This window comes from Zalophus californianus, chromosome 5 (genome assembly GCF_009762305.2).
Source record: "Zalophus californianus isolate mZalCal1 chromosome 5, mZalCal1.pri.v2, whole genome shotgun sequence".
NCBI lineage: Eukaryota > Metazoa > Chordata > Mammalia > Carnivora > Otariidae > Zalophus > Zalophus californianus.
Genome location: NC_045599.1, coordinates 57,064,593 through 57,090,035, shown reverse-complemented (window position 1 = coordinate 57,090,035; position 25,443 = coordinate 57,064,593). Strand labels below are relative to the sequence as shown.

General features: G+C 42.0%; 1 protein-coding gene across 3 annotated transcripts in view; it reads right to left on the bottom strand.

The window, feature by feature from the left end:
• SV2C (synaptic vesicle glycoprotein 2C) overlaps positions 1 to 25,443 on the bottom strand; it is a 198,670-nt gene that overhangs the window by 146,731 nt on the left and 26,496 nt on the right. For 2 of the 3 annotated variants that reach the window (XM_027606820.2, XM_027606821.2), the window contains exon 2: positions 5,329 to 6,004. In XM_027606820.2, coding sequence (XP_027462621.1) covers positions 5,329 to 5,905 — 577 coding nt within the window. In that variant the 5' untranslated portion in view covers positions 5,906 to 6,004. Of the gene's footprint in view, positions 1 to 5,328; positions 6,005 to 25,443 lie in introns of those variants that run through there. The other variant, XM_027606822.2, reaches the window with a different exon arrangement.

Here is a 25,443-nt window from a genome sequence, read left to right as displayed (position 1 = left end):
GCCAAGTATTGACTAAAATGAAAATCACTGCTCCATTTCTAGCCAAAAATGTATTCTAAATTAACAAAAATCTATATTCTAGAATTATTTATAAATTCTTTTTTAAACTTCCAAGAGTTTCCAAAACTGAAAAAAATGTCAAGTAAAATTCCATTCATATGTACAAATATATTCTTAATGCTTTGATGTTCGTGGTCTACCTCCGTTTTTGCCCAATATGCCAACTGCCCACCCATTATTGTGGATGGTCTAAAGGAAAACCCACATGTACTACAATAGGATATTTCTCCGGGAAACCCAGGGGACCACCAAGGTAGGCCTTCCACGTGCTAGCTACTTCCATCCAGTCCTACTCTGGACCTGGGTCCTACATGTTCCAGACCTGGACGTAACAGCACATCCTAAACAGATCCATCTTCAGGAGCAGACTCCCAGTAGTCAACCTCACCAAGACAGATGGAAAAAACCAGAATGGACATTTGGTTAATTAAAACAAAAAACCAGAATTGCCAAGACTGGCATCCTTTGGCAAGCACGTTCCTGATGGGAAAACTCTAAAGAAAGCTCAATTTGAAATCTTTAAAGTGCTATGGAGCATGGAATTAGAATGAAAGGTCTTTGCTACAGGAGTCATGTCTTCCCAGACTCCAGGCTAATATGGTCTTCCTTAAAATAGGGATGCATGTGGTCCCAAAAACACATAGGTTAAAATTTTTAGGTCAGGGCATACCACCCCTGACGGCATTTAGGAGGGCACTGCCAACATCTGCATCCAACTTTCTCTCCTGTTGGTCTTTCACGACCAACCACGAAGTCCCATTCGAAACAACACATTCTTACTTTAGATATATCAGTATCTTCAGGGAGGTCTCAAAGTGTTAATAGTCTCACAGACGGTCATCTCAAATATTTGTTGAGATTCTATTAAGTACCAGGAACTGATTGGGTAGGGGAGAGACAGTAGTTAACAACACAGACAAAAAGCCCTGGTCCCATGGGGTTTACTTTCCCTCTATTTTAACTTCTACTACTCTGCCTCTTTAAGATGACTTTGTACTATGGGCTGATCTCACGTGTTAATTCTCAGAGAAAATTTTATTCTCATTTGTGACTGTTGCCATTATGTACTGTCTATAAATGCAAAACAACAACAACAACAACAACAGAAAACAAAAAGCAAAACCAGGCAATATCCTCTATTAGGGTTTTGGAAAAGGACAAAAAAGATCGAATACCAACAGGTGATTACACTGTTGGAGTCCACAAACAAAAAGTGAGTTTTAGATCATCCTTGAGACACCAAAGTGGTATATTTCTGCCTGTAATTGAGAATATTGTCTTCTCCTAGGAGTAAAACCAATCGAAAGGATTTCAAATGAAAATGTTAGAGAACTGGAAAGGAACATGGGATGAAGAGCTGGGATGTGTGTTCCACAGTCTGCCTCTCCCAATACACAGCCCTGGACTAAGCAGGTCGCCCACATGCCCAGGGCTCCTCCCCTCACTTTTAAGATGACAGGGTCTGAAACCATGAGAGGCTATAGACTCTGAGAAACAAACTGAGGGTTCTAGAGGGGAGGGGGTGGGGGGATGGGTTAGCCTGGTGATGGGTATTAAGGAGGGCACATTCTGCGTGGAGCACTGGGTGTTATACACAAACAATGGACCATGGAACACTACATCAAAAACTAATGATGTAATGTATGGTAACTAACATAACATAATAAAATTTAAAAAAAAAAAAAGATGACAGGGTCTGCCTAAATCCCTAAGACACCAGCAGCTGGGAAATACCATGATCTCCCTTGATAATAGGAACCAATCCTTACTCATCTCAATCTCCCTTAAAGGGCCTTGGGCCACGCCCCCCACATAAAGCCACTGCATAAATAACTGCTTAATCCAACACAGAACCTATATAACACCAGAGTGGCAGCTGAAGTCACCGATATTCCAGATAAGATGTGTAAAAATTTGTGCTGTTTTTTAGCTACTGAACCCTTTATTCACCTAGCCTTGCTCACTAGGTTCGTCTCAAGAGCCGTCTGCACAGCCAAGAACTTCTTCAATGGCTGCACCGAGAGACCCTTTGCAACCTTACCAGCACGACCCTGCAGCACCCAAGAGTTCCACATCTCTTCCTTTCCCTGCAGGGAAAGGGCCTTCCCTTCCAGGCCTCCCCGCTCTCCTGGCCGCTCCTCTTGCCCCGGCTTCTCCTTCTCGGCCCTCCTCCTCACCACCAGCCCCGTAAACGGCATTTTGCAGGACAGCCCCGGCCCCCTGCTTAAGGTCACTGGCAGGGTCATCGTAAATGTGATGGCTCACAAACCAACCGTGCTTCAGCCCAAATGGAGAGCAGCCCACGGGGCTCTTCGGACACCCCCAGGGATCTCATAGTGAGAAGTCTAAAGCCAACCTTTCATCCTTCTTCCTCGTGATAAAACCTGTCCTCTGCATTAAGCAATTTGATGAATCGCCTTCTTTTCATCAACTGTCCACTTGCTCCACCATCAGATTTAATCGAGGACCAATCCTTGCTGACTCCATCCTCTGGAACCTGCCTTTCTTAAATCCCTGCCTTTTCCCCGCCGCGTTGGTGAGGTCCTAATCCCTCATGTGGTCTCTCAGCCTCAAGTCTCTTTCTTTACAGCTCTCTACCAGCTATCGATACTTGTTTCTTTGTACCGCTAACCTGCAGGCATCTGTGAGTTCTCCGTACTAGACCGTAACTTCTTTGGATATAGAAACCTTGTCCTTATTTGTCCTATCATCACCTGTCGTAACAGCGTGCTGTGCACATAATAAGGGCTCAATAAATACACTTTGGCAATAAAACATGGATTCTCTTAAAGTGACTGCACTTACCCCCTCAAAGAGCAGCTTGTTAGATAATTAAATATTTACTCTAACTTTCTCCCAGCCCATTAACAATGTTATATAAATACACAGACCATACACACAGACACACGCACACACAGGATGCTCTTAACTCCCTTTAAGTCAATCATCTTGCAAACGCCAAGAGATGATCTATCTCCTAAATAACTGAGACATAAATTGGTTCATATTTTTCATTCCTGGTCCTCCTTGAGAAAATGACACAATGCTCAGTAGCAAATGAGAAATTATTTTGCAAATCTATAACCCCCAAATACCCCCAAACATGGGTCATGCATCTTTCTTGTATTTTGATCCCACTGCTGTGACTTAGTGTGGTAATTACCTTACAAAGCTATTATTCGATGAAATGAAAATGGCAAAACACTTTAAATGCCTGTCTAAAAAAACTCTGTTAGAATGCAATTATAAGTGAAATTACAATGGCAAAATAATTGAAATGCGAGTCCGGAAGGCACAGTTATGAAACCATTAAAATGCTTCTGCTGAGGGCTCGCAACGTTGAGTGAAACCATACACTCCTGGGGACATATTTTTAATTCACTAAAGCAGTCAACATTCATGGAAAGATGAAAATATCTGGGCTTCGATTTTTCCACTGCATTCTCTACACTTCTGGGTGCCACCTAGGGGTGTGTTAACATCATCGGGGTTTGCAGGTTTCTGGGATGGACTGACTGATAAAGAGAACCATGGGCGATACTGTGCTTCCATTCAGCACCAAGAAGATAAAGGCACAAGGGCAAGCTTAGTTTAGATTTTCCTGAAATGTTTCCAATATAGAAGCTAGGATCACAACGTGAAAAGATGTTTGTCCTAAAATCAACCTTGCAATTATTAAATATGTGTGTGGATGTATTTCTAAGGATCTAGCTTCTTAAAATGTTCTGCTGATGTATTCCTTTTGCAAAATCTTGATCAATATTTTGATGCCAAAATAACTTACAGTAGTTATATCTGCTCACCAAAAGAAAAAAGCAAAGACAAAATACAGTGCTAGATACACAAGCGATACACTGAAATGATCAATTTGACAAATGACTAAGGACCCTCCTCTGAACCATGTTCTGCATTTTGATGGCTGAACACGCAGATGAGTCTACCAGCAAAAACATGCAAAATGTGCCCCATTCCCACCCTCTCTCCCTCACAGTCTGCTTCCATGGATCTATCTCACTCAGTTAATTGGCTAAAGAAAGAGAGGCTAGGAGGGAGTCATATAAAGAAACAACTATTAAAAGAATAAGATCCTTTTCTCATTCATGATTTTCTCTCTCACGACATCACAGAGCAGGTTAGAAAATGGCATTCTGGGGTGCCTGGGTGGCTCAGCTGGTTAAGTCTAACTCTTGATTTCGGCTCAGGTCACGATCAGGGTGGCGAGATCAAGCAAGGGAAATGAGTGGGAATGTTAACTAAGGCTTTGTAACAACGTGAACCTTGAGGGCATGGTAACTTAATTTTGTTTAATTTATTTAATTAATTAACTTACTTATTTATTTTAGAGAGAGAGTGTGTGTGCAAGCATGTGCAGGGGGAGGGGTGGAGTGAGGGTGAGGGAGAGAGAGAGAATCCTGAGCAGACCCCACGCCCAGCACCGGGCCCGACGTGAGATTGTGACCTGAGACAAAATCAGCTGTCAGATGCTTACCCGACTGAGCCACCCAGGTGCCCCACGGTAACTTTAAAACAAAAATCAAATCTGCTATCTAGATATTTTATAGAGAGGTCATATTATTTTTACACATATAATTTAGATAAATAGGATTTGAAAGAGATTTTAAAATTACATGAGGAGGTTTTTCCAGTTTAGGCACAAAGGTATGGACTTTGAAAAAGATAGAAAAAGTCATCTAGAAAAAATTCTATGAATAAGACTAACTGAAAAAATAAACAAACAAACATATACATAGATCATAGAAAAAAAATTAGCAGGGTCCCCAAAGTATTTAAATCGCAGTATTACACATAAAATTTGAAATATGAAATCACATTTGCCAGAGTTTTATAGAATTAACCTCTATATTTAGGAAAGTACTCAAATAGGTTTTCATATAATAATTTTATTAACTCCCAAAGGCATATCTTTGGATGTTAATAAAGGAGAAACCAATAAAACATTTATCATATGGTAAGTTAAAATCTATTGCCCTAACTTTGAAATGCATAATGTTATAAGTTGGATTGATGGATGGACAGATGATAAAGAAAATATGGTATTAAATGTTAACTATAGGATCTGGGTGGTGGATATATATGGGCATCCTTGTACAATATTTTTGATTCTTCTGTTATGTTTAAAATTTTTCATAACAAAGTATTGGGGGAAAAAATGCACTGCTCTAGATGAAAAGTATCTATTCTATTTGTTAACTGTGCTCAACAAATAATCCGGGTTCAGAGTTTGTCTCACGGACACAGTGTACTCACCTAGCCATCCGGATCCTGAATTTGGAATGCATAGGTCTGTCTCCGCGCTGGGCAACACGAAGCCAACAACAAACACCTCCACGCCGTCCGCCATCAGGGCCATGCCCAGGACAAAGAAAAGGGCCCACTGGAAACGGCCGTGACCACACTCTTGGATTATCAGCTCATACTGCTGGGCTAGTTCTTCCTCATCGGCTTTCCTCTCTGACTCCAGCTCCTGCCGGTCCTTGTGCACATCGCCCTTGGGCTGCCCCACTGACACAATGCTGTCCTTCCCTTGGTTCATACGGGGGATGCCCTGATACTCCCCTTCATAGATTTCCTCATCTTCATCATGACCCTCAGTAGCTTCACTGGAGCCTTCATCATCATTGGCCTCCCCACTATAGGTCTCTCCCGGCGGGGAACAGTCATCGTCCTCTTCATCTTGGAACCGACTGTAGGACCTCTGCGTGTATTCATCCTGGGCCCGGTCCACTGCCTGATTCACCTTCTTGACTGTTTGTTTCTTCACCTCTCGGGCTATGTCCTTGGCGCCCTTCATCAGTGAAGTCCTATCCTTGTAAGAGTCTTGCATCTTATCTCAACCGATGGCCAACGCGAAGATGGGACTTCTTCAGACTCCGGTCAGTGGTTCGGCCCTGACTGCATCATCCACTTTGGGGTCAGAACAGAACTGCAAAAGAAGAAAAACCACACAAATTATTTAGTATTCCTTTCTTGTCTTTTTTACCATTTACTTCTCAATCTCTTTTCACTGCCCCCTCAGACTAAGACACAGAATTAGCTTTTCCTTTCTTTGATCTCACTGTCCACATGCACACCGGATAATGACTCTCTCCAGGTGTGACTCGCGCTTGGAATACTTACGGGTTTTACTGTTGTTATTATTATTATTTGGTGTTTAAGGAACTCTGTCCTCTGGGAACTTTGATAGAATACACAGGCCTTCCCCCAGAGAGTAAAACAGGACATCTGGCGCCTCTAAAAGTACACTTAACACATTTTGCAAGTGTTATAAAGATATACTCTGATTGAGAAAAATAGTATTGCTCAGAGACATACACACACTGCAAAGGCAAAACCAGAATATGAGAAGAATCCTGTCTGACCTTATTTCCTAATAGTGAAAAAAAACCCAAAATTGCAGGCAAGCAGCCCTATACACGATGCTATTGGATCATATATATATATATATATATATATATATATATATATATATATTTGTAAAATTTGTTTCCCCTCTACTTCCATTATATCTCCTTCCAATAAATAACAAAGACTCATATGGCACCCAAAACCTCAACTGAGTATTTCCCCCTAGCATAACCACAGGACATGGACAGAATTCATCAAATGACTTCAGATACCTTTGATAAACACTGAATTGGAACATATAGTTTGTCTAGTCAGGGTCTGTCCTTTCAGAGGCCACCCCCAGGCTAGCAGGGACAGGTAAGCCGCATGCCATGCCCCTTCACAACCCCACCCTGTAAGTACTCCAAGCTTTGTCTCTACAATCTTCGTCTCTGGACACACACACACACACACACACACACACACCCCTTGTCCTACTGGCACTCCAATTAACTGCTGTCTTGGGTACCAGAGTCATGGGTCTCCCGTGACCCACCATTTGGTTTTCTTTCTCACTGAGATCACCCTATGTCTTGGCTTACGTTCGGGCTGAACACATGGTAACTGATCTTTCCCTTGTCCACTGTGCTGTCTCCTCTGGTGGCCCACCATTTGGAGAGATGATGTAAAGGTGAGAGTCACTCTCCTCCATCATTAACTCCCCAAGCTCTACTCTGTGGCAGCGTTGCAAACCATGAGTTACATAATAGCCATTTCTACCTTCTTTTTGTACCCAGTATAAAACACTTGATAAGTAGCTATACAAACATATACTTAAACGGCTCATTCAGACATCACAAACAAACCCAGCAATAAAGACAAAAAGATGTTTGTTTCTAAATGGACTGTGCATTTCATGTTACCACTGAATGACTACAAATGCCCAGGAGGCAAACAGAAGCATGGTTCTGCACAGCCCTGTGTTTTGGAAGACAGCAAAATGAAATTAAAATAAACATATGATTACAAGCCTTTTTGCCAAATGTCTTAATAGAGGGTTTTTCTGTATGTCCTCCTTTTTCTTTTTCTTTTCTTTCTTTCTTTCTTTTTTTTTTTTTTTGGAGAGCTGAGAGTCAGGGGCGGGGAGAGATGGGAGGATCCATGAGCTGAGTAAGAAAAGATGAGCAGGCAGTTGGAAAAGAGTTTGAGGATGGAGGCTCAGAGACTCAAATGATATACCTCTGTTTCATGGTGAATCGCTGAGTTACATATGCCAGACATCATTTTAATAAAACAGTTTGATTTCGTGCATACTCTATGCCAGACATTGTGCCAAGACCTCTCTATACATTTCTTAATTTTTTAATTTAATCCTTACTTCAATCCTCCAAAATAGGTATTACAGTCTCCATTATACAGGTGGGAAGATTAAGGCTTATTGAGATTAAAAAAGTGGCCCAGGGTCACAATGTCAGTGGAGGTGCTGGGGCTCCAGCCCAGATGTGTCTGACTCCAAAGACTTGCCCCTTACCCCTCTCTGCTTCACCCAGTGCTCTTGCTAAGGTCTTACGAAATGCAGTAGCATGCTTCCGGGTCATTCTGATAGCTTGGTTTCCTACACAAAAAATTGTTTTATAGCCTCTTGCCTAAATCATCTTGTAGGTTCTGAAACAAGGGGAATTATTGTGAAGATATCACTCATGATAGGTTTTATATAGATAATAATTCCAAAACATGGTCTTGTTGGTTCAGATAAACCATCCCAACATGATGGCTGTACTTCAAAAGATGATCCTGTAGTCATTCTAAGATGTCTGTGGCCAAGAAGGGCAGGAAAGAAGGCAAAGCAATGAACCTCCAACCGCCTCCAGTCAAGTGCAGACGCCCGTTCCCCGTAATTCAAGACGGTGTACTTCTCTGTGAAATAAGGATAATGACATAACCACCTGGCAGTGTTGGGAGGATTAAAAAGTGGTGTTTACTCTGTGTCTAGGAGGAAATTTGACATATATTTAGTGATTTTACAGAACCCGCGATAAGGAATCAGGGGCAAATCATTTATTAAGAGGAGCTGGTAAAGGAGGGGAAAACTGAGGCTGGACAGCAGTTTGAGGCAGGATCCTGGGGGGTGAGCTTCAGCCTCTGCTCAGTGTTATTCCCACTCAAGGCAAAGGTATGGGGCTTTCACACTCCCACTCCCGCCCATTGTTGGCTAAGGGCCACCCAGGGTGAGGATGGACTGTAGGCACTTCCAGCTCTCTGCACCCAAAGCTAGGCAGTTCCCGGGGCCCAGGGACAGTCCTCTGAAGGGATACAGATGCTGGCTGGTGGAAGCAAAGGCCCACTGGAGCCAGGGGAGGAGAGCGGAGACAATGGGGGGGATCCAAGAGTATCTAGGCAGAACATTGACAGGATCTCCTACAATAACCATTTAATAGCTACTTATTTAGATGCCCTGCTAATCATACTAAGCAGTAAGACCCAGAGCTGGTTAAAACCTATATTTACAGAAGCGGCTGTTACAACTGAATAATATATACAGCACAGTTTACCTGATGTAGTTAATGACATGCACAAATCAGCTCTATTTCCATGTGTATGACAATCATTTTGCACAAATAATAATTTATACACATAAACGAGAGTTATTCTGGCAAAACAGAGTTTCAGTTCTTTTTTTTCCTTTGATGATTCATGCCACACAGCGTATATTCACTCACACCACGTACTATATCAAAACCATCCCACACGTGTTCCCGTCACGAACAACCCTCCGCAACACACACACAGATGTTTCTCTCAGTTTCCCCACACTGTCCCCAAACCTCCAGTCCTTCCTTCTGTTTTACCCCTCATCACTACCATCATCAAAAGATGTGGGAGAGCGCATCCTCACCAACACCTTCTGGGATCTTCTGGATGCTGGGAAAGTCCATCATTTTAATAACTGTATTTATGTAGCTTTGAAGCCATTGTGCACAGAGTAATGATAGCAATTATAAGAGCTCACCCACTATTACATCGGCCTTGTGCTAAGCACTTCAGAGGTATTATCAGACAACAAGAATCTTAACAACGGTCATATGCTTTTAAAATTTTTAATAAATAAAAAAATTAAAATAAATTTCCCATTTTACATGTGGGAAAACTGAAACCTGCCCAGTAAGAATTCGCACTTACACAAGCCTACTCCAAAGTCCAACCACCTACACTGTATCTACCAGCAATTAGTAGAAATGGGAGCCCATGAGGGCAACAGAGATCTGAAACTGCAAAGTTGGGGCAGAGGACAGCCCCACCTCCCATGCCTGGATGATAGAAACGTTCAAAAGTACTTGCAGGTCTCTAGCACTTTGGGGTTGGAGGGAGGGGTCATTATCTAACAACCCTCTTTCCCTCCTAAGTTCGGATCTAAAGGAGACATTCAACAGAGGAGATAAATTGTGATCAGTTAGCAGCTGTTGGAGAATCACACCCACACTTTATCCCTGACGCCACACCTTCTTCCCAGCCCTGGGACTCTGTACCACGAAGGACTCCTTCCTGGAGGGAAGGCTGTCCAGGGAACTCTCCATGCTGCAGGAGTAGCAGACCTCGTAAGCACCTCCATGGGGCTGAGGCCAGCAGGCCAAGGTCTTTCCCCCAGTTTACCAGAGAAATTTCTCCTTCTTTCTTGGGGAGGAGTCAGGGTATGTGCATGGATGGTAAAGGGAGAAGCTGCAAGTGTTTTTTTTTTTTTTTTTTTCCCCACATCTGTCTCTCCTGGGAAGCAGTGGAAATCCCTGTACCTGAGTGGAAGTCGAGAAGTGGGGAATAATGCTTCGCCTTAAGTCAGTGCTATATAATTTGGTCAGGACAATAACAGAGCACACTAGCCACCCCAATGAGAGCCTTATCACTTTTTATCTCTTATGAGATAGAACATAAAACTAATGACATGTGATGACATTATAGTAATGCCACAAAATAGAGCTTCATTAAAACAAAAAGGCAATGACAGGAACATTAAAATTTGCAACAAGTCCAGAAATGTTTTGAGGGACTCTATAATGCATTAGTCCAAACTAATATACACTTTAATCTATGATTCGTGTCAGAAAGAAAGGCAATACTTAGTATTCACCACCCACATTGCAAGTAGGGTTGATTGTAAACAACTAGATACCTCTTTATTAAGGCTGTTTCACATGTCTAAAGATAACGATTTTTTTAAAAGGCTTACAATTTCATTGAGGTATAATTTACATTGAATAAAATGCTCTGGTGATTATTAAAAGAACATAGTGCAACGGATATGGTGCAGAACACCAGCTAGATTATGAAGATGCTTATTCTGGCAGAAAACATTGGTTGAAATGCTTATTCAGCACAGGTTTGAAACCTCTGGACCTTCTAGTAACTGTCAACAAAAAAGAACAGCATATCTGAGCTCTGGACTTTGGTGGAGAAAGATGAGACAATGGACATGGCCTTGTAGGAGCTCTAAGTATTATGTAAGAGTATCCACACTGCCCGACCTTGTGCGATAGAGACACTATTTGAAGGTGACTGGAGTTAAAATGCAGAAATGCATATCTGCAGCAAGACACCATTCTGAAAAGAAGCTTTCGGGAAGGCGGAGAGGACATCTGAGATAAAGGAATATATACTGACCCATCATCCCAGCCTGTCCAAATCTTTGACATTAGACTTTTATTTAAGAATGCTGCTTGTCCTCCAAACCTTTGAATTTATGTGTAAATATGTGTAAATTCCCATTCTTTGAGTGATTTCCTTTCATTATTGCTTAACCTAATCACAGCTTCCCAGTTAAGCACAGTCGGTTTCCTCCAGGCACTCAATCACGTCTTCCATTATGGTTAGCCATGAACGCAACAGTCTTCCCTATTGGAACATAAGCTCCCTGAAAACAGGAACTTAGTAAAATAAAAAGCTATAAAGCAATGTTACTGAATGAGGACATAAGCAGTGTAAGGGAGCCAACTCTCTCACTGCCCCTTTCATCATGAGGGACTCGCCTGGATCAGCATTTCCGCCAAAGTGCAGTCTGTAATATGTGGACCTACAAGGAGCTCTGAGTGGAAAAAGTTCTATGGTCAAATAAATTTGGGAAGTTTCTGTCTCATACTAAATAGGTCCTTCTCTAGAAGTGTCACAGTTCAAGCTTTTTGTAAAGACCCTTGTTCAAATGTGTTATCCAACCATTTCCCACCCTTTCCTAAAAACAGAATGTCCCCACTCTCAACAGGACACCAACGAGCAGTCCGGCATCCAAATAAATGCCAAGATCCTTTTAAATTCTAACATGTCTACGGGCATCTGGGTGGATCAGTCCGTTAAGCGTTTGCCTTTGGTTCGGGTCGTGATCCCAGGGTCCTGGGATGGAGCCCCATGTCGGGCTCCCTGCTCAGTGGGGAGTCTGCTTTTCCCTCTCCCTCTGCCTGCCACTCTGCCTACTTGTGCTCTCTCTCCCTGTCAAATAAAAAAAAAAAATCTAAATTCTAACATGTCTATTAAAAAATACCCTAAAACTCACTAATTAGAATTAATTGAGAGAAGCAGGATGAAAGGCAGAAATTCTACATTAAAATAATATTTTTAAATGAAAAACAGTATTTCAAGTCTATCAAAAACTGAAATTAAGTTTACAAAATGTAATCTCTTATGAGATATTTGCTACAAAAATAAAGAATATTTAGTATATCTGCATATTTTTAAGTAATAAGTCATTCAGAGAGCCTGGAAATTTTTATTTTAAGTATATTAACATGCTTTCTATGCAGTTTTTAAAAAGATTTTACAAAGAGAGAGAGAGCATAAGCAGGAGGAGTGGCAGGCAGAGGGAGAGGGAGAAGCAGGCTCCCTGCTGAGCAGAAAGCCCAACACATGGGGCTCAATCCCAGGACCCTGGGATCACGACTCGAGCTGAAGGCAGACGCTTAACCAACTGAGCCACCCAGGCACCCCCTTCTTATTCAATTTTTGCCCATTTGTGTATTGAGGTATACACAATATACCTGGTTTTAATGTGGCCCCCAAAAGATATAACCATGTCCTCACCCCCAAAAGCTATGAACGTGACCTTTTTGGAAAAGAATATGATTAAATGGAGCATCTTAAAATAAGATCATCCTGGATTATGTGGGTGGGCCCTAAATCCAACGGCAAGCGTCCTTATAAGACACAGAAGAGAGAAGACACAGACACAGAAGTAAAGCCATGAGAAAGTCGAGGCAGAGATTACGCAGTCAAAAGGCAAGGAATGCCCAGAACCACCAGAAACTGGAAGTGACAAGGAGGGACTGTCCCCTTGGGAGAGAGGGCAGACTTGTACCATCTTGAGCTGTGGAGAAAATAAGTTTCTGTGTTTCAAGCCACCCAGTGTGGTAATTTGTTAAGCAGCCCCAAGAAAAGAACACAAGATCTGTTTCTTATTGAATTTTAAGAACTGTTTATATATAAACTCCTTTGTCATACATGTTGTAAATACTTGTCTCAGAGGGCCTCATCTATGGTGTTCTTGCCAGGCAAAGCTATTGACTGTTTTATAGTCTGTTTAAAATGTTCTTTGTTCATGGGTGTTTGGGTGGCTCAGTCGTTAAGCGTCTGCCTTCAGCTTGGGTCATGATCCCGGGGTCCTGGGATCGAGCCCCGCATCAGGCTCCCTGCTCCGCGGGAGGCCTGCTTCTCCCTCTCCCCCTCCCCCTGCTTGTGTTCCTGCTCTCGCTATCTCTCTCTGTCAAATAAATAAATAAAATCTTTAAAAAATAAAATAAAATGTTCTTTGTTCATGTTTTTTGCCTTCAGCAGTGTATTAAGGCCCTCCTGAGATTCCAAAATATTCGTCCATATTTGTTCTAACTCATTTTAGTTTCATTGTTTAATGTTTAGCTCTGGAATTTATTTTGCTTTATTGTACAAGGAAGGGATTTTTACAAAGGAATAAAGAAATATCCCAGAAACATTAAAATGCCCCTTTTATGAGAGACAAAATTCCTATGTATGTTAGTCTCTCTTCAGTTTTGAATTCTGCTACATTGCTATGTTTATCTCCTGTTGCCCTCATACCATTTGGCTTTAATTTTTATCACTTTGTTATAAATTTAATATCTATCAGTGCATGTACCCCTCAGGACTCATCCTTTGCAAATATTTATTTGCATCCCATCTAATTTGTCTTCCAAATGAATTTTAGAATTGCTTAGTCATTTTCCAAGAAAATTTTCACTAGAATTTTAATTGATTTATTTTATTTTAATTTGTTTTAATACCGGACAGCTCGTCAGTGTCCTGTTGAGAGTGGGGACATTCTGTTGTTAGGAAAGTTTGGGAAATGGCTGGATAACACATTTAAACAAGGGTCTTTACAAAAATTAAAATTGAACTAAGTTTGTAGATTAATTTCAGAAGAACTAAAAGTCTTAAAATAGTCATCCTGTCCAAAAATATATCCTTATATTTATTCAAGTCTTCTTTTACATAACTCAGTGAAGTTTAGACATTTTCTTCATATTGTGCCAGTTATTTAATGAACACGATGCATACACACACATATATATATATTTTAAATATTTTATTCATTTGTGTACTTGTTTATTGGTTTCTCAGAACCATGACCTATATTCTGGCCACAAAGTTTAGCATCTGTCAGATCCATTTGGTGGGCAAGGAAGTGTGCTCTCTCCCACAGTAAAACATTGGCCTCAGTGGGAAGGGAACTCCCTGAATTTCAATCATGGAATAGAGCAGATGAGCTGCAAGTGTTGGGCCAGGCTTGCTTATGGAGACTTCAGAAAAGGAAACCTCTTAACCATCCTGACAGTCTCAGCTCAGCTGTCCTCTCTAGACCCTTCTATGTACCTGGCCCATCTCTGGTCAAGTGTTAAGAGGAGCAACACTGCAGGAGAACTGGCAAGCAGACTCAGAGTGTCTTCAGTGGAGCCCAGCAGGAGTACAATATCCTAGATTCCTGTCCCGAAGTAAGCTAGCAGGATGCTGTCACCCCTTGGGGAAATCAGATGCCTGAGGAGCATCAAAACAACCTGCATTATTAGGCATAATCATCTACAAATCTGTCAACCACAATTCCTACCCTTAAATAAGAGCAAGATATTCTCTTCCACAAAATGACCAAAGACCTTCTGGCAGATGAGTCCCCTGGTATTAAACAGAGGCTACCAGATTGGAAAGGGACCATCTGGGGATGTGGTAATAACCACTCAGAGTGAAAGTGGTCAGTTCTGCTCCTTTCACTAAGACTTATGAATAATGGGAAGGAAACTTGAAGAGAAACAAAGCCAGGAACTGAAGTCCTTCCCAGAAGCACATGGGTTAACACAAAGGCTTTCAAGGCCTGGGAAGAGCAGAAGGAAAAGAGCAATTTCCCTTAACAATTCTTATCTCCTCTGGGACTAAAAAAGGGGCCCCCAAAAGATCCAATCATTCATTCAGGAAGTATTTATTAAGCACCTACCCTATGCCAGACACTCATCTAGGAGCTGCTAGGAGCTGAAAATAGGAGACTGAACAAAACACACAAAGTCCCTGATGGTATGGAGCCTTTCTTTCGAGTGACAAGACAGGCAACAAACAAATAAATATATAATTTCACGTAGTGGTAAGGCTACAAATAAAAATAAAGCAGGGTAGGAGGTTGGAGCAGCACTGTCCCACAGAACTCTCTGTGATGATGGAGATGTTTTAGATCTGTGTTATCCAATAACAATGGGGCAAAAATTTAAATCTAAATAACCACACCTGATGAGTAGCTACCCTATTGGACACGGTAGGGTTAGGGTGTGCAGGAGGGGCTGCTATTCTAAGAGGAATAGTCTGGGTGAGAGCCTCAGAATAGAGGCAAATTGGAAGCCTGATTAAGGCCAGGGCCATAAGCCAGACTGCTCTCCAGGGGCTCCGAACTTTCCAGACACAGGAGCAGCAAGACAAAGGTGGACAAAGGCAAGGAGGCCAGGGGCCTGAGTAGAGTCAGGGAGGGGTGACAAGGGAAGTGACTAGGGACAGATCATCAAGGACTTCGAGGCCACAGGAAGGACTTTGGGTTTTACTCTAAGTGGGGTGGGTTTAAGGTAGGAAATCTAAAGGAAGGCGGCTTAAAAACCCTATTTATGTAAACATTGGAAACACTTTCTCTTCTTTTACTGTATCTTATTAGTCCTGCTTTTCACATCTGTTCCAATCTTTGTTCTGACTATAATCATCTGATAATGAATAGGACAACTTCAAAATAAAGGCAGCATTTATTAAATGTTTTTAAAGACAGGTTTGAGAAAGGAGGAGGTCAGCTGGAAGAAAAGTTCCTCAGAACAGACAGAGCAATCAAGAGAAAAATCCAACCCTCCAATGTACCAAGTAGGCCTTTAATAAGGACCTGTGATCAGTTACCCTTCTCCATATTCCTCAATCTCACATCAGAGCTACTACAAAATGAGACTAATTTCCATTTCCTCTGCTTGCCCATCACTGGAATTAGAAGAGAAAGAAGTGGACACAGGCAATTTATAACTTAGATAGTCATATCTTACATGTTTAAAAGTTGGCTAGGGAGCCAAATACTGGTGCCGGGCAATTACTTACATGCAGAGACAGAACACTACAAGAGTCAGGTAATGCATACACTATCTCAGTGGAATAAACACCTGGTTATTCCTACATTGGTACGGAAACTCCACCACATCCCTTGAGCAAACAGGTGTCCTCAACATATTAAAATGACCTAAATGATTAGACATAAACAGGGGTCTTGTTTGTAAGTCAAACACACACCTGGGTTCCAATCCTGCTTTGGCGCCTTGCTAGCTTTGTGACACTAGGCAAGTCATTTACGGTTTTTAATCATCGATTACATTATTTATAAAGTGGAAAATAAAAGTTCTGCTCGGAGGATTACATAAAATAGCATCAAAGGCAACCCTGGGCACATGGTACTTCCTCAGTAAGTCCCAGTGTACTTGAAATTAAAGAAGTATAGAAGGATGTCATTTATAAATATAATTCACAGTCCAGCAGCGACAATGCTGGCAGTTTCCGTTTTTGAAAGAAAAAAATGACCATTAATCATAGGTTGGCGGTGCGCCTCGCTAGCCAGGAGCCAGGCTGGGGAACCACGAAGCACAGGGCTCTTTCGGGAGAGACTCACGAGGTGTTTATGGCTGTTGCTGAGGTACACACCCTGAGGTCTGGCAGCAAGGAAAGCTCCAAGAGGAATGTCTATTTGTCTGCTTGTCTTTTCTGAGCTAGTCAGGCAACGTGATTAGCATACTTGCAATTTTCATGCAATTTAAAGGCAGAGCCAGATTTATCAAATCTGCCTCTTTCATATTATCACATGGATAACAGAAAATCACTTTCTCCCAGACCTCAGGTAACTCCTTTCACGTCAACAGGAGAAAGGAACAGACTCCCCCAGGCTCGCACTATTCTCCCCTTAATGTCTGCAGGCGGCATATTTTCTCTTTCCGCCTTATCCCTGTTTTACATCATAAATATTTCCTTTTGCAAGCTGCCGAGGGCATGGCTACCAAGGCAGCTGCCTTTGTTTACTTCAGCACCTCTGAGCACGTGGTAAAACGCCCAGAGCTTTATCCCCAGGGATGCTCTTCTTATTGTTCCCTTTGCTCGTGGCCTCTACGAGGAAGGCACCGGAGACTTCCTTAACACCTCCACCAGAGCTCTGTGGCTAAATGCAGGTGCAGCTTTGAGACGGAGGTGTTGTAGTGGTGCGAAGCATGATCTGCAAAGCAAAAGAATGGAGTGTTCCTGGATTCAGGGTACCACCTACTGCCCAGGGCTCTCTCTCTCTCTCTCTCTCTTTTTTTCCCACCTGGTTATTATTTTTTTCTTTTTTAAGTTCTGTTTGTTTTTTTATTCAAATTCCAGTTAGTTAACATACAGTGTTGTATTTAGTTTCAGGTGCAAAATATAGTGATTCAACACTTCCATACATGACTTGGTGCTCACCAAAATAAGTGCCCTCCTTCATCCCCATCCCCTATTTCACACATCCCCCCCCCACCCCGGTAACCATCAGTTCCTTCTCTATGTTAGAGTCTAGGACTCTCTTGCTGCAAGATAATTCTGTGTGATCAAGGTAGCCACTGAAGAACAGATGCCCTCCTCTCTTTTCCAACAAAACCTTTTCCGTTGCTGCCCATGTGGAAAGGAGCTGCTCAATAATTCACACGGGACATATATAAAAATGGGTAGGGAGTTCCTAAAGTACTCCTCCCTTCCCTGACCTATTTTTCTTTTAACTCCTCAGTCCAAGGAAATGTGGAAATCGTGGAATTCCAAGCTCACTAATTGGATCGATAAGTTAAATATTGGGGGGCAAGAGGGACTTCTTGGTTTAAAACCTCTCGAATCGACTACTGAATATTCCACCAATGTATGAGAACAGATGTGGGCCTACAGCAACAGTCACAGGGAAGTCAGAATTCTTCTATCCACCCCACCAGACTACTAGTTCTTTAAAGGAAGAGACTGGGTTCATCTCATATCCTTAGGCCCCAAGGCAATACCGGACACTCATTTAACTAACAGCTACTTTCACCTACTCCATAGTAGGGTCTGGACTCTCCTTAGACTCCGTGCATACAGAAATTAAAGGCACAGGTCCTCACCGTCAAGGCTATTTCCATTTAGTGGAGCATCCAAGCACTAAACAGATAATTATCTTACAATGTAATAAAAGCTATGTGCTGGTACATGTTATTCTGATAATCTGAGCTAGAGTGAGATCTAAACTGATTTGACCAGGCAAAAGGTGGACAAGTAAAGCATTCACAGACTAAGGAAATAGCTTATTAAGGCCATAGTAGGAACTCAGTATACACTGAAATAAAAATAAGCAAACATGTCGTGCATGAGAGCCTTTGGCACAACTGTACCTGTGTCAGAACAAAATAAACAAAAGCAAAAACAAAAATGGATTTCCAAATGCCTTCTGTAACTGTCACGCCGCTGGAGCCAATAGTCAAAGTCAACCTTGACCATACTTGCTAAAACTAAATTGTTCAATTTCTTCCATTAGTTTTTGGGTGTCTCACCTCTCTGACATTGTTATCCTCTACAGATTAGCACCAAGGAGGAAGGTATAAACACACTTTCACAACTGACAGAAATACATGATCGACACCTGATCACATACAGCAGTGTATTCTAAAATGCACTCCAAGAGATATTAAAAAGTGTTCCTCAGAAAGAAAGTTTATGGACCATTAAGATGGGAATACACCTGTCACTTTCTCACAACCTCCACTGCTCATCACCTGGTCCAAGCCACCATCTTGTCACATCTGGACATTACAATAGTCTTCCCGGTTCTACCTTTGACCTCAGAGGTTCTTGTCCACAGAGCAGGCAGAGTAATCCTTTCCAAAGATAGGGCAAATAATATCACTCCAGGGTTAAGAGCCCTCCAGGGGCTTCTCCCTACCCCCTTTGCCTCTACAAGGCCCAGCCCATCTCCTTTCTGGTCTCATCTTCTACCCCTACACCCCCTTACTCCATCCCAGCCTACTACACTATGCCAAACACTCTTTTGCCTCAGGGCCTTTGCACTTGCTATTCTCGATGCTTAGAATGCTCCCCCTCCCCATAACTGTTGCCTCCTTCCCTTACTTCCTTTTGGTCCCTTCACAAATGTCACCTCCACATAAAGCCCTAGACCATTGTCTAAGACAGTGCCCCCACATCATCACTCTCCGACCCTTTATGCTGTTTTTCTTAACATTTTTTATTATCCAACAACATATTGTATACTTTTTACTTTATTACTTGATTATCCCCAGAAACTATAAATTCTATGAGAAAAGGAACTTTTATTTTATTCTTGGCTAAATCCCCAGCACTTTCTAAAGAATGCCTGACACTTTCTAAAACTATGTGTTAAACAAATGCCTGAATGGAACACTAAAATAAGCAAAACTGAATCTTTTCATTGTTCTTACTGTTTTTACAGGCCTTCTCAGGGCCTTTGATAGGCTACCCATGCTCTGTGTGCATCCTTCCTCCATGAAGGGGAAAAAGCAACATCATCCATACTTACTTGACCCTGCAGCCCAAAATATCTTACAGAACAAGCATTCTCAGGACGAGTATTCGGGTACCCTCATCAGGAGTCAGATGCAACAGGGTGTTGCCAACAAGAGAAGGTTCCCTCAAAAAAGACAGAGGCCTTCTCTCCCAATCAGTGCAATTCCTACAACACAGGAGCAGGATGAACACCACTGCCTCTCAATAGGATCCCAGAAAAGCAAATTAATTCTGATGTTTCTCGGTCTAATCTTGAGGAGGCAAATTAGTTTAATGCTATCACTGGGTCATCAACTGTTTCCGTCATGGCCAGTACGGTCTGCAGAAAGAGGCTTGCTTTGTCTTCCTGTCTTCATCAGCAGAACAGAATCTAATTCTAACAGTCCTGCAGGTCACTCTTCCAATGGAAATACGTGCTGGAAATATCCAGGGTAGAGGAAGGAGGACAAAATACAGCTCCTTCCTGGAAGTGTGCCTTACTTTACCCTCTCTCAATCTCTTCCACGTAATTCACAGGTCGTAATTTTAGGTATTCTTCATTAATAATCACCTTTGCTATAGTCATAAGGAAATCACATGTGGTTCTTTAAGAAAGGTCTAGATAAAACAAAGAGAATTAGTGAAAGGACTTTAATTCAAAGAACCATTAAAAAACAAAACAAAACAAAACAAAACAAAAAAAACTCCTGGGTCATGGTAACGTTTAATCCAGTGCGTATTTCTGAGTCTGCAGCACATAGAAGTTAAGCAGTGGGAGAATGGAGAGTTGGAGAGGCGTGGGAGACAGAGGGAAGGAAAAGCAGCCTGTTCCCTGTGAAGTCACTCTCTGGTGGGACTCCAACCTCCTTACCACGAGCTAGAATACAGACTGTGGGGCGTGCTGCGCACACAAAGAGCCAGGACAGGGGGGGAGGGGAAGGGGTCCGTTTCACTAGCCTGCTAGAAGGCAGAAAAGTCCACCGGCGGAGTGTGGGCTCTGTCTTAGAGGTGATTCTATTTTAAAGCAATGCCAGTGGGTGTGTGAAGCAGATTTTGAAAGACTCATTAAGAAATGACCAGTGCCTTGGGTTTTAAGAGAGTATTTGGGACATCTGGCCTTTGAGGACTAGCCCACCATGTCTGCAAGGGAAAAGAAGGGTAACTACAAGAAACAGCACAGTCAAGCGTATTATGTTCCTCCTGGCTGACAATGGTTTCATATTCTAAATTGATTTTTTTTTTAAATGTAAGTGAGGGCTTTGTGTCCTAATGATTTAAAAGATCCTGAAAGATTTTCTAAATGTAAGCATAATCAATAAGGTTTATCAGCTCCCTTTGCCCCTCCCCCAAATATTTGTTTCCTCTCTTGCTGCATAATACAGAAGTTGCAATACAGGCAGTATTCAACCCCTCACCCCTGGTGTTCTGGGGTATGCATTTACGCTGCGTCATCTGTATAGTACATTAACATCTGTAAGTAATTTCACATACATTATCTCATATGATTCTCATTTGGATCCTCATTCGGATTTCGTAGGCAAAGAAATGGAGACTGCCTGATGTATTAGGATGGCCTAGAGTCACAGAAGACCAGTTCCAACACATGTGAAACCAAGTCAAGTCTGAATCTTGTTCTCTTTCAGCTGCCCAGCGGTGCCGAACTTCAAACACTCACGGTCTTAGCATCATTATGGCAGGCAGGCAACACTGTGCGGGCTTTCCGGGATGAAACACCCCATCCCGAATTCCAGAATTCACTTTCTAACTTCGGGCCGCCAGGCTGCCCCCACCCCGCAGCACACTGCGGCACACCAGCCTCGCAGCTCTGTGATCCACCGGCATTGGTACTACAAGTCAGAGGCTCCTAGGACTGCTCTTTACTGTCCAGTCCCAAATGTGAACTCCACACACCCTGACGGTCGGCTGAGTTAGATTAATGGCTCCTTCAGGATCGTGCCTTGGCTTCAGAAAACGCCCTGCGCACTCGCTTCACATGCAAACACAGCAATGCCATCCAAGCGTATTCCTGCGCGCGCTGCACTGTCACTCACACCCCAACTTCCCGCAGGTGCAGAGAGCGCTACCAGTGAGACCCCGGCCCCGGATTTCCCCCTCGGCTCCCCGCGGGCCCTTCCGGCTGTGTTGACAGGCTCGCTCGGCTTCTTTCCTGTTCAACAGCATTCTCTGCCGAAAGGTCTCAAGAAACATAAAACAAACTCCTCTGTGGCACGCATGTTCGAAAATGCTTCACTATTTGGTGCTCAGAGACACCATTTACAGTTGTTAGGGGGTTAAAAATGCTATGGGTAAGTGGTTCCCCTGAAAAACAGTCGGTAACAAAATGTAAACTCTAACTGTTGTTCTGTTTCTATGGAAAATCGGAGTTGACTTAAGTCATCCTGTCTTGAAATATCTTTTCTAGACACAAACCATTGTATTAGTTTCCTATATACTAGGTAGAGAAAACCCTAAGAATTCCACAAGAAAACAACTAAAACTAATCAATAAGTTCAGAGGTATATTAATTTCCTAGGGCTAATCACTTTGCCTCTAAAGTCAACAGGACAATGGTGAAAACATGAAGCCAACAGAAGCACGTGGCTCATCAATTAGTCAACCTCTTCTTTGTCTACACGACGCCAGACAATCAAATCAATTTTTTTCACTGCAGTTACCCACATTAACAAGTTGTCTCTATTTGCTTTAGGATGGAATACTCAACTCACATTTTATTGCTGTTTGATCCCTAGGTCAAGTAGCAACAGAGAATTTAAAGCTTCAGCTTAAAATCAAAATATCGCTTTTAATGTCCTAAAGGTTAAATGATTTTAAGGTTATCCAATGAAAAGAAACCTTTTTTCCTCTACAGGATATAGATACATCATTTTTCCAGAGTGGAAAGGTATTTTCCCCTCTAATACGGTGAAGAACAGGATTTCAAGGACAATTGTGCTTAAAGAATTTTTTTTTCATTATTTATTTATTTGAGAGGGATAGAGAGACAGAGAGAGAGAGAGAGAGCATGAGCGGGGGCGGGGGGTCAGGGGCAGAGGGAGAGGGAGAGAGAATCCTTAAGCAGACTCCCTGCTGAGCGCAGAGCCCAACTTGGGGCTCCATCCCAGGATGCAGAGGTCATGACCTGAGCCAAAATCAAGAGTCCAGCGCTCAACTGACTAAGCCACACCGGCGTCCCCATGCTTAAAAATGTTATGTAAAAATATAGAAATAAAATATGTCTTTAGAGCAAGTTCTGCAAATGTTGCCCATGTCTTTAATTTCTGATAGCTTGTGTCTAAACCCCTCTCTGTTCTCATATTCCTATGGTTGCCCTTCTGTGTGACTCCTCTAAATTCTTCTGCCTCAATCCGTCTCTTTATGTCCTTCTTTGTACCTTCATAAAGGACCTCACTCTCATGTTCTCTCTTTTTATGGACCACATTTGAGAAGAGAAGTCAATTTATTACTTTCATATTATTGTTTAATTTCATGTCTTTTATTACTTTTTAAAAAGCAAGAATTTTTAAAAATGCTTTCCTAATGTTTCAAAAACATCCTTACGCTGCTTTCACATCACATGATCTTCGGTCGGCTCCCCACCCTCTGTTGATTATGGGTCACTGGCTCTACAACAAAGGTTCTCTAGGTTCAGTGTAGACAAACACTTCCAAAAAAGTATTCTGAAAACCAAATATCTTCAACATTTGCCTACTGTGTTATGTAGACTAAATGTGCATGACCTTTTCTGAAAATGTGATTTTTTTGCGTACTTAGGTGTAATGTAAAGTTTAAAGGAATCTGCAGATGTTTTATGTTTTTCAAGAATTAAACACTATTTATAAGTGGCTGATCTCAACAAAACACTGTAAAAATTAATTCTTTTGAGAAAATTGCTTTCTTTATGGATTTTCAAACACTCCTCACATATTTTATGTAATCAATTCTTAACTGCCAAACACAGTATTGAATGAAAATGTTACTGAAAAGAAAACTGAAAACTCGAAGGTGTTATTTACTTATTATATCTAAATTGTGTATGTGCAAAAGTGGACTTTTGTGCCAGCCCATTACCCTATGGCAGCATTTCTTAAACTGTGTTCAGTGGAATAGAGGTTGAAGAAATATTAATAGGTGTTATTGTCTATTAAATATTTAGAATTCACAAAAGCAACAAGGCCTCATTGCTCTCAAATTGTTGGAATTAGGCAAAAAGTTTGTAATCCTCACATTTTGCAACACTCTGTTGCTTTCAAATTAGAATACTTCAAAACATTAATTATTCCATTTTTGGATCACTTACTGATTTTCATAAGAAACCCAATACTGTTGTGTTTATTTTTCCTTTGGATTATTTGGTTATCTCTGGCAGTATTTAATTCCTTGGTGTACTCATTTTTGCGGTCCATTTTAACCCAAGTGTTTCGCTCATTTCTTGAGCTTCTATTAGTAATCTTTAATTCATTCAGAAGATATTTGTTGCCTTTCTGCTATGTATCAGGCACTATTCTAGGCACTCAGGATGCAACAATGACAAGCAAGATCCCTGCCTTGTAGAGTTTTCATGCTAGCAGGTGGAGAAAGACAATAAATAATAAACATACTAAAATAAATAACCTAGTTTATTAGAAGATAATCTATGCCATGAAAAATAAATAGTAAGGCAAGGAGGATTGAGAGTGGGAAGGGGGTGAGTTGTAGTAAAAATTAGGGAATTCATGAATTGTTGAACACTACATCAAAAACTAATGATGTACTATATGTTGGCTAACTGAACATAAAAAAAAAAAAGATTGGGGCAATGACTTAAAGGAGGTGAGAGTCATCCAAGAGGATACATGGAGAAAGAATGTTCAGGGCAGCAGACAGAACTCAATCCCTAAGTCACGATCATTCTTGGCATATTAGAGGAACAGCAAGGAGGCCAGAATGGTTGGAACAGAGTGATAACAGGGAAAAGCAGAAGATAAACTCAGAAATGTAACAAGGACCTGATAATGTAAAGCCCTGTGGACATTAGTAAGGACTGGCTTTTTCTCTGGGTATGAGAGAAAACGCTGCAGGGATCTGAACAGAGAAGGGTCTGACTTCAGTTTAAGACACTTTTCTGGCTGCTATGCTGGGACAGACTCTAGAGAACCAGAACAGAACCAGATACCAAGTAGGAAACTTCTTCGGTAACTCAGGGGGTCCAGATGGGGGTTGGAGGCTGCAGGTGGTGAGAAATGGTCAGATTCCAGATAAAATTTGAAAGTGGAGGCACGAAGAGTTCCTGATGTAGAGTGTGAGAGGACAGAGAAGGAGGGGAAGGATGGATTTTTTTTCATCAACTGTCATGGGGGAGGGTACAGAAGCAGCAGGTTTGGATGCAGGCGGGGGCGGGGGGCGGATCAAGAGTTCAGGTTTTGGACACGTTAAAAATTAGTTGCTGATTAGGGGCGCCTGGGTGGCTCAGTCGTTAGGCATCTGCCTTCGGCTCAGGTCATGGTCCCAGGGTCCTGGGATCGAGCCCTGCATCGGGCTCCCTGCTCGGCGGGAAACCTGCTTCTCCCTCTCCCACTCCTCCCTGCTCGTGTTCCCTCTCTCGCTGTGTCTCTCTCTGTCAAATAAATAAAATCTTTAAAAAAAAATTAGTTGCTGATTAGACATCCAATGGAAATGCTGAGTATGTAATTAAAGTTCAGGGGACAGAGGTCTGGGTCAAAGTTATATACATTGGAGAGTCAATAGCACAGGGGATTTTTAAGCCATAAGATGATGAGATCACCAATAGACTGAACGTAGATAGAGAAGAGAGAGGACGGGAGGGAAGGGAGGGGAGGATTGAGCCCTGGATGACTGAAAGGTTAAGAGGTTGGAGAAAAGAGGATTAATCCGCAGAGTAGATCGAGAAGTGATCTATGGGGCAGGAGGAGGCCCAAGACAGTGTGGTTTCATTGAGATTTAATGATGAGAGTGTCAAGGAGGTATGTATCAGTCACGATCCGACGAGGAGACTCAATTGAGGGGATT